Raw genomic sequence first — 9,976 nt, 5'->3', positions numbered from 1 at the left:
TGCGCTTGTACTGAAATGCAGACATTTTTCTATTCTTTCTAAACAAAAACTGTCACAGATCGATCGAAAGACAGAAAGATAAGACCGCCTATATAATGAAAACAATAGGGTAGGGTACTCTAGCGATATGGTTTATATACTATCAGTTGTTATTTCTTTTATATATTCATAACCATCGTAATAGGGATCTCCAGAGGACTTCAATGCCACACGAGGTCACATGTAAGCAATTCCTCAAGAATGTGGGTGCCATTTACTGTGGCATTTAGGCGTTGATATATAGTTTTGACAGTTGGTACAGTGAATTAGATGTAATTTAAATATACATTTTTTGTGTCGTTAAATAGTTTTTGTTATATATATTTATATGTGTATTAAAGTACAAATATATTGCCTCGATCTTTCTTCCGATATATTATCAATACTTCATGAATATAATGTTTTTATGTTGAATTACAAATCTCATTACAACAGTTGTAATGAGATTTGTAACAGTTGAACTTCTATTGAAATAAAATTTGAACATTTCTACTGTTTAAATTACATTTAAGATAAAAATTTCAATAAAATTAAGGGGCGGAAATGTCTCTGTACAAAATCAGAAAGGGGGCGAAAAGGGCCCGATTTGGTAAAAGGCCGATTTGTCGTGTTCCCGTTAGAGCTTAAAAAGAGTTGTAAGTAACCCTGTACAATTCGGCATGTTTTTCACAAGACTCTGACGTTTTTTACATTTCCGGTTAAAACCAATGTCGCACATTCGCAATAACCCCAAAATTCTGTTTTAAAATGCACCATTCGCAGCCTCCCACATCCCATCCTGGCGGGGGACCAATTCGCCAGACAAACAGACACGAAGATCTAGATTTTCCTTTTTGTCCAGATTCTGGAAAATATGAGAAACTGGCTAAAATTGGTCAGGGAACCTTTGGGTAGCCTCAATTTCTACTTTCGTTTAAAGCATAATCACTTTCCAGTGTTAACTTATTAACCTACAGTCATTTAGTTGTGTCTGTTGACGACGGAAGGGAGTAAAATCCGAAAACAAATCAGATATTATTGGAGGAAAAAACAATTTAATTTTTATTTGTAAATCAATTTGACTTCCAAACCCAAACTAGACATCAGAACTTTACTGGCAATAGGTAAAATCTACCACTTGAAGCCACCATACACCTCTCCCAGGTATTCGAGAAAAACTAACACTTATGAAAACAAATTGGGCTTAAAATTTAATTTAAAACCCCTCATAATTCTATCAACCATACTAATCTGTATGGAAAATATTGCAATAATCAACTTGGCTAAGATCATGGCTTATTAATGGCACTAGTGCACCAGTCAATTGTAACCATGGCCCACCAAGTCCCCGCTATTCCCCGGACCTAGGGTACCCGTGGATACAATTGACTGGTGCATAAAGACTGGCATCCTATTAATCACCAGGGCTTACACAAAGAATTTGAACTTCCTGTCCATCAATATTGGAAGATTTTTACACAAATGCTGAAGTTTAAGACTTGAATAGAATATTTTTCCCACTATTTTTCAACTAGTATGTTAAAAATCAAATACTTTGCAACTATAACTTGCCAAATTCCCAGATATAGATTAAACTAATTGATTTTACTTCAAGACTGATTGAAATTGTGACCATAAAAGTAATATTGACACAAAGTTTTTGACATTTGAACTTCCAAGCCTTTTCTCCAATTTTTTGGAACTTCCAAGAAATCAATTTTGATAGTTTTAAAGCATTTCTAGGGAGTAATATACATGTACTTCCAAAATTCCTTTATGGGAAGCCCTGAATCACCCTTCTTTGTTAATTGGCATTTTACTAATCAGCATTATTAGTTAATCTTAAGACATAATTGTGACATATATTATAATACTTTGATCAAAACATTTTAAAAATAACATTCACAAAGTGATATTAATTATCCTCAATGTAAAACATTTTATGACATTTTGGTGCCAAAATTAACCACAATTTTGCAGTCATCTGATCTTACACTCTGCACTAGACTTGTTGGGCAGTGTGTTTGATTTTTCAGCAGCTCTACTAAATATAAGCTTTAGTTTTCACTAGCCAGACCTAATATTCCTTCTGTTTTCTCAATCAAAAACACAGACATTTGACAAGACCCTGACCCATGACATATTTAAGACGTATTTTCCGAAAATCTAAAAAAGTAAAGTAACAACCATCAGGTTTTTGTTTACATTGTATTCATCATTGTTTCTGAGGGAAAATACAAGGGAAAAAGAAATTCTACCGCTTTTGAACCCAATCTACTGTCTTAGAGACCCAAATCTACCTCTCTGACATTGCCGGAGGTTAACATGGCTGCCCAAACAGTACGAAAATCTCAAGCACCTGTTAAATATGCATTCATTTAGTGATTAATTATTTGATGTCTTAATCAATACCGACTTAGCAACACTTTCAAAGTTTCGTTGAGTATTTTCTTAAAAAAACCAATGCATTGGTTTATTTTAAAAGGTCACATGTAACAAGAGTGGGGGACAGCATCCCTTTTTTTGGTCTCTTCAGTTATGTTTACATTCTTTAAAGATATTTATGAATAAAAATCAAGCTTGCATGCTTTTCAAAATAGCATAATAATAAATAATAATATGATTTAACAGCTGAGTGGTAAATTAAGCATAATTATTAATCATAATTTCATGTACATGTATTTTCGTGAGGTCAGCTTTTGGCAGGTTATTACCTCACAAGTTTTTTTATGTTTGTTTGCATTTAAGTTCAATCTCAAATCATCATCTGTTTCAACATCCTAAAATTTAGGAAACTTTTTAAGAATGGTGTATTATTTTAGAAATAAGCAAGTCTTTTTTAATTGTTTAGGATTTATGCCCTATAAAAAAAAATTCAAGGAGATAAGCTGTTCTAAAGATGATTGATTTGGGGCAAAGAATTAGTTAAAATGTGAACCTGTACTAGGAAAGATGTTACAAGTTGTTTTTTAAAGATGGTGACTTTCTGATATATAATTATTATAAGCCATTTTTACTACCTAGAATATTATCAAAAGTATTGCCTGAGTACTATATCAAATTAATTGAATTGAAATAAATTGTTTCAATTTTTACTGTGTGCTTAGTTTAGCTCTAATGTGTCTGCATATATAAGCAGCCTTTTGTTTCATAGTTTGGTTTCCAATTTCATTTTCTTTGTTCACAGGGAGGTGTTCAAAGCCAGGGACAGAAAAACAAAGCAAGTGGTCGCTATGAAGAAAGTCTTGATGGAGAATGAAAAAGAAGGGGTAGGTTTATAGTGAAATAATAATAATAATATAGAATTTATAATCAAGTTCTTTGACTTATAAATTACAGATATTAATTAAATTGACTTGTTGTGGTTATTTTTACTTCACTCCATGTTGTTTATTTTACAGTTCCCAATCACAGCCCTAAGGGAAATCAAAATCCTGCAACAACTTAAGCATGAAAATGTTGTCAACTTGATAGAGATCTGCAGAACAAAAGGTATATCAGCATGACCATATAGTTACGTTGGTAGAAATTTGTAAAACAAAAGGTATATACCTGTAGGGCTTTCAATAGGGTCTGAAACTCAAAGAGTCTGTCATTGACTCTTGGGGTCCAATTTTCAAGAGTCAAAATCAGATTTGCAAGAGTCAAGATATGGCCTGTTTCTTACATCAGAAGGCAACATTTTGCTTAAAATGATGACTTAAAACAAAGATAACTTTTCTTTTTCTTCACCATTTCAAATGAAACAAAGGGCAGTCTATGCCGCTTAGAGAGCCTCGTCTTCGTTTAATTACCAGAGTTTGAATCGGTAATTTATTTCCTCAAACACTTTAACAAACTTCTTTCCAAAATAGTGTTTTGACAGTGCTACATCAGGAGTGGTTTTGTGAAAAGATTTGTCAATCAAACTCTAGTAAAAGACTGAAGACAGGGCTACGTAAGCGGCACAGACTGCGCAGTGTTTCATTTAATATGAGGAATAAATAGTAAAGTTATCTTTCTTTATAGCCTTCATTTGCAGCAAAATATTGCCTTCCAAAGTAGCATTTATGACCCTATAAAATTTGGATTTATTTCAAATGTGATGATAATATGTACCGTGTCCATAGCGTTTATTTGGTGCTTGCCATGTAAATCCCTTTCTATATTTTTATTTTACATGATTTATTATATAAAATATAAATAAAATCTTTTAATTTTACATGAGCAATTTTTAGCTCATCTGTTTTGGCAGAAATTAAAGTCTTGTTGTCATAGCTTTGTTGCAGGAAAAATTAAATTAAGATATTGAAATGAACCTTGATTCACATGGTGCAAGAGACAATACACACATACCGTAAATGACTGGGTATAAGACGATAGGGGGTATTAGACGCAGGGAAAAAAATCTGTGAAAAAAACGAGAAAAAAACTTTGAATCTATGTTTTTGGTTAAAAGACGCATAGAAAAAATGTCAAAATCGTCCAGCATTTTCAGCCACCATGTTTGTTGACAGTGACAAAAAATTTTTTTTCGTGAAAATGGCGATGGTTATCTTTAAAACCATACAACCATACTGTCGAGAATGAAAAGTTATGTTATGCAAAAAATATTTTGACAGTGCCCAACTTTGCTTTTTTATATGTAAGTTTGATTATTATTTAATTCAATTTATTATTCAAAATAATATTGAATACCGTAATTCACAAGAGTTTGGACACCATAAATTAATTATTTTTTTCGCTCTCCGAATACATAGAAAATTATCATTTTTACATTTTATTTACATGTTTGTTTAACCTCCCTTTTTTCTTCATGTTTGCTTTTTACCACTTATTAATTTATCCGTAGTAATCAATGGTCATAAACTTATTTATTACGCCTATAAGTGTAAATCCTTCATGAAGTTAATTAAAACACCATTTTATACATGCACTGAACTGAATAAAGACATTCTATCGGCTTCAGATCAAAGAGTCACACTGTGTGACGTCACATAACTTACAGTTATACCCACGAGGATCTCGTGGAGAGCATGGACATTGCTATGCAGGATTAATGTATAACTGTACGATTATTGCTTCATATAGTCTATAAGTGTGGTACAAGTTTGAAAGCTTATTGGCAGATCGTTTTACAAACATGCCATGTCAATGTTTTCTTAATCCCTTGATTGCCCTTGTTGTTTGTTTAATCCTCAAATAAATATATCACACTTCCTTTTCAACAGGCAATAAATCGTTTAGGATGGGTAGTAACTAATTAAATTGTCACAGTGGTGTATACGGTTAGGTAATCTAGCCAGGCATTGTAAAGATAAAAATCAATAATCTTCGTCTGTGAAACTTGGTAACTATGAAAGTTATGATTGATGTCCTTTGGGTGTCCGAAAATTAGGTACGCAAAATAAATTATTTTGGGAAATAATTATGGGTGTCCAAATATTTAGAGTGTCCGAACTCTTAGGTGAATTACGGTAACTTTAATCGAAAAATATTTTTGTTGAAATTATAAACGTCTTACGATATACCGTATCCCGATCTTCAACTGCCGTTTTAACCCGTATATACTCGATCAATATGACGCGAGTAACATCCCTTTCTACATAAATCTAAACAAACTCTCGGCTTGAAATTGACCTCAGAAAAAAAGTTCAAAAAATTGTTACTGGGTATTATACGCAGGTATTTTTTTGCATCAAAATCTGAGGGAAAACAGTGCGTCTAATACCCAGTCATTTACGGTATACAGCAATCCCAATTAATCATAGTTATTGCCCAGTTATGCCACTTTATGATGCAATACTTTTAACTTTGCCAAACCATTTTAAACCATTCAAGATATTTATATGAATCTTTGTACACATGCTACCAGATCGATACAAATTGCTTGCATATGTGTGTAGCAAGGCCCATTACCCAGGTAATGAGGTATTAATAATTGTCGAGTTTTTTACTTTGATAGTTTGTAAAAGTCAAACAAAAACCTGAAATTGTCCCTAACTAAATGTGTATAGAAATTGCACGAGTAAATATGTGTAGCAAGGCCCATAAATCTTGCTTTTTAAAAAGCGTTGAGTTATGCCCTTAGTTGACTAAAACTGAAGAGTCCAAGTTAGAGCTCATCCCTCTGAGGCACACTTTAAACATTTCAATTTATCAAACATTCTTTGTTACTGATAAGTGTTAAGATGAAAGTTGCCTAACACCAATCTGTTCCACAGCTAGTTATTGCTAGTAATTATAATGAGTTCCATTTGACATGTAATTATAACAATATGTATGATCATTTAAAGTACTGTAAATGACTGATTATAAGACGCACATTTTCCCCTCAGATTTAGATGTAAAAAAATGCCTGCATCTTACAACAAATGACAAGCCTTTGACATTAGGGGGTAGTCTGAATTTTAATATAAAACATTTCATTAATTGGATTCTTTTTTCTTTTCAGCAACCCCCTACAACCGATACAAAAGCACCTTCTACCTGATCTTCGAATTTTGTGAGCATGATCTGGCTGGACTCTTGAGTAATGCTAATGTCATGTTCTCCCTCGGCGAGATAAAAAAAGTCATGCAACAACTGCTGAACGGACTGTATTACATTCACAGTAACAAAATCCTCCACAGAGACATGAAAGCCGCAAATATTTTAATAACAAAGATGGGAATTCTCAAGTTGGCGGACTTTGGACTAGCTCGAGCATTGAGTCATATTTCAAAGTATACAAACAGGGTTGTCACATTGTGGTATAGACCTCCAGAGTTGTTACTTGGTGAGAGGAATTATGGCCCTCCAATTGATATTTGGGGTGCAGGATGTATTATGGCAGAAATGTGGACAAGATCGCCCATTATGCAAGGGAAAACGGAACAACATCAGTTACAGTTGATTAGTCAGCTGTGCGGCTCAATTAAGCCCGAAGTTTGGCCTGGGTGTGATAAACTTGAAATGTATAACAAGCTGGAAGTTCCTGATGGACAGAAGAGGAAGGTCAAGGAAAGGTTAAAGCCTTATGTGAAAGACCAATATGCCCTTGACCTTTTGGACAAGTTGCTATGCCTTGACCCCTCAAAAAGAATTGACTCAGACTCAGCGTTAGATAGCGCATTCTTCTGGGAGGATCCCCCACCGCAGGATGTTAGCAGAATGCTTGCCCAGCACTCTACATCAATGTTTGAGTACCTGGCTCCACCCCGTCGGCCCCAGGGGGCAGGACGACCTCAGATGCCTATTCAGGTCCGCCCTAATCAGAACATGGACCAGCACTTTGAACGAGTGTTCTGAAGAACTCGAATTTGCCAAGTATTTGTGTATAATTATGTTTTGATTTTGTGAGAGTAAAATAAATAATTTAAGTTCATAAAACAGTACTGATCTATGTGTGAATGCCATTGCTAGCTATTCTTGTTAAAAGTACATGTTTTATTGGAAATACCTCAAAGTAAATTTACGTTGCATGGTCACACTGTTTCCACATTATTTTCCATCATTTCTAGGAGTAAGGCTGTTTTGAACTATCTGAATCAGTGTATCAAAAGTCTTGATAACAGATGGCAAACGCCACAAGTTTGTATATTTATAAGTTGCCGATGAAATTAAAGGTTGTTAGCAAATTTTTTATCTTTACTTGTACTTGTAGACACCCTGATACTCATATATAATAAATCACTTGGGGAGTGGCTTTGTACCTGCCACTCTCAAATTTAGGGTTTAAGCTGGGTTTTATAAAGGACTGGGTGCTGCTGCAAAAGAGGGAAAGGGGGTTAATGAGAAAAGAGAACATGGTATCATGCGATGCAGGGCTTGAACATAATAAATTTGACAAAAAAATGCTACAAATTGTAATTGAAGTAATATAAGGTTTCAATTGCCGAAAATGTCAAGGTTGTATCAGTTTATAATAGCATTGTACGTTTAAAAATACTTAAATATGTGACAGTCTTAGGCATTTCATTCTATGGAGGCAGATGTTGCCCATATTGGTCTCCATGAGGGCAGAAGGGTTCTACCAAAAAAGGGACAGGTTTGAACACCCTTCCATAACACTTTAGCCCAAACACTATCAAACTATACAATGTACATGCATTTATTTGAAAAAATAAATAAAATTCCTATTTAGTAATTTTGGGGATGTGACCCTTAACAAACAATTATTTGTAGGTTTAAGCATTAACTTACATAAAAGCAGAAGGGTGCACATATTGCTCAGAGCCTCCGTCACTCTTAGGCTAAAACCTTACCAAGCATAGACTCAAGCCTCATGGCGAGTCTCAAAAGCAAAGCTCGAGGATGTTGCATGGCTGTGCCATTCAAATTTATGTACATGCACATTTTATGATATATAATTTTTATGTGGGTTAAAATTTGGTCAGGAACATTGAATAGAAACCTATTTTTTATTTCGGATAATTCCAATCAAAGGTTTGATCTATGGTTTGATTACAAATTACTACTGTCTGAAAAAGATTGTATCCAAAACGTATACATTTGTAACTGAAACTGTAACTGCAGATCTATGGCAGATATTTTGTCAGGAGCATTTGTCAATTAATCAATGCACCGGGTTGTGCCAAGTTTCATCCAGACATTGCCTATTGCCACAAGCAATGTAAACTGGTGCCAAATATTGCAGAATTCTGCACATGAGGTAATTAACATCACGATGAATGGCCGAACTGTCTGCACCATTGTAAGCTCTGTGGCAGTAATTCAGGGAAACTATTTGATCTGTGTGTACTGATGAGATTCTGTAATGGCTGAAGACGTTTTATTTATGAATTTCCAATGGTGGAATACTATTGCAGAGGCGTTTAAAAGCATTATCATGGCTCCTTGTTATGTGGAGGACTGGTTTTGTTTCCAGCAGGGGCCTGTTTAAGTACCGATTTTAGTCTGAAAAAGAATTTATCTTTGAGTCATTATTTGATAATCTTTAATTTTGTGAAAACTGAACTTCATACTCGTACACCAGAGTGGTGATGCTGTTCAACAGATTAGATTTATCATTACTAAACCTGAATGAGAATGATTGAACTTGAGCCTTATCAAAGTTGAAAACACAGCTCAGAAACGAAAACAAACTTCTTGTCGACTGTGATATTCCTACAGGTTTAAGATTTTTTGAAGTTATGAGTTTTATGACTTAGATCCTTTATCGAAAAGGGGCACAGGCTTTTAAGACATCAATTTACCATATAATTACCGTGTCTGATTTCCGATGAAAACAGGTGAGGTAGTAGCAAAGCCATGGTGGAGTAGTTGTCACGTGCTGTTTAAAAACTAGTTTGGGTAATGTCAAACTTAAAATACACAAAACTTCATGAATGTGTAAGCAATGACAATGTACACATTGTAAGTAGCAGATTCCAGTACTCCGGTTGAATTTGTTATTGAGTTAAGGCCCTTGGATAGCCAGTGATGCCTTTTCCATCCGCTTACGTATTACTTAAATTGTTAGTGCACAAAGCATACAATATGCATGTGTTTCTGAGACAAATGCCAAGGTCAGCAATCAGCATAGCAGAGCCGCGGTCCCTTGTCAAACCATGGCCTGATATATTAGAATTACGCACACAAACTAACCATTATCTGTTTAAAGAATGTTTCTATTGTTTACCGGAATGATGGAACTACTTTTTCTTGATTGTATTCTAAGTCACGCTAGTTCGAAAACATATTCGTGCCGATTGTCGATTTCACGACTGTTAATTAATTGAGACTTGGAACAGAAATCCTGTACTTTTCGGACTATTATACTTGTAAACTTCAAACTTTGAAGGAAAGGGAACAGTTCTAACCTGCATTATTTTGATCCCATCTGTCGCGCCATTCGAGACCTCTGCCCTCAACCTGAATGGCAGCCCTATGCATACGATCTCATTTTATTGCGCCGTTCGAGATCGCTGCCCTAAACCTGAATCCAAGCCCCATGCATACGATCTCATTTTATTGCGCCGTTCGAGATCACTGCCCT

At 34.8% G+C, this 9,976-nt stretch overlaps 1 protein-coding gene across 2 annotated transcripts; it reads left to right on the top strand.

Moving 5' to 3' along the window:
* The first annotated feature begins 712 nt into the window (after window positions 1-712).
* LOC128218443 (cyclin-dependent kinase 9-like) lies at window positions 713-7,924 on the top strand. 2 transcript variants are annotated; one of them, XM_052926110.1, is made up of 4 exons: window positions 713-929; window positions 3,206-3,287; window positions 3,420-3,510; window positions 6,452-7,924. In XM_052926110.1, the coding sequence occupies exons 1-4, from the start codon at window positions 787-789 to the stop codon at window positions 7,285-7,287; spliced, it is 1,152 nt and encodes a 383-aa protein (XP_052782070.1). In that variant the 5' UTR covers window positions 713-786; the 3' UTR covers window positions 7,288-7,924. The 2 variants fall into 2 exon arrangements, with proteins under 2 accessions (XP_052782070.1, XP_052782071.1); XM_052926111.1 differs by lacking the exon at window positions 713-929 and adding an exon at window positions 962-1,182.
* The last annotated feature ends 2,052 nt before the right edge of the window (window positions 7,925-9,976 follow it).

Source organism: Mya arenaria, chromosome 14 (genome assembly GCF_026914265.1).
Source record: "Mya arenaria isolate MELC-2E11 chromosome 14, ASM2691426v1".
Lineage (NCBI taxonomy): Eukaryota > Metazoa > Mollusca > Bivalvia > Myida > Myidae > Mya > Mya arenaria.
This window is presented reverse-complemented; position numbering and strand designations above follow the sequence as displayed.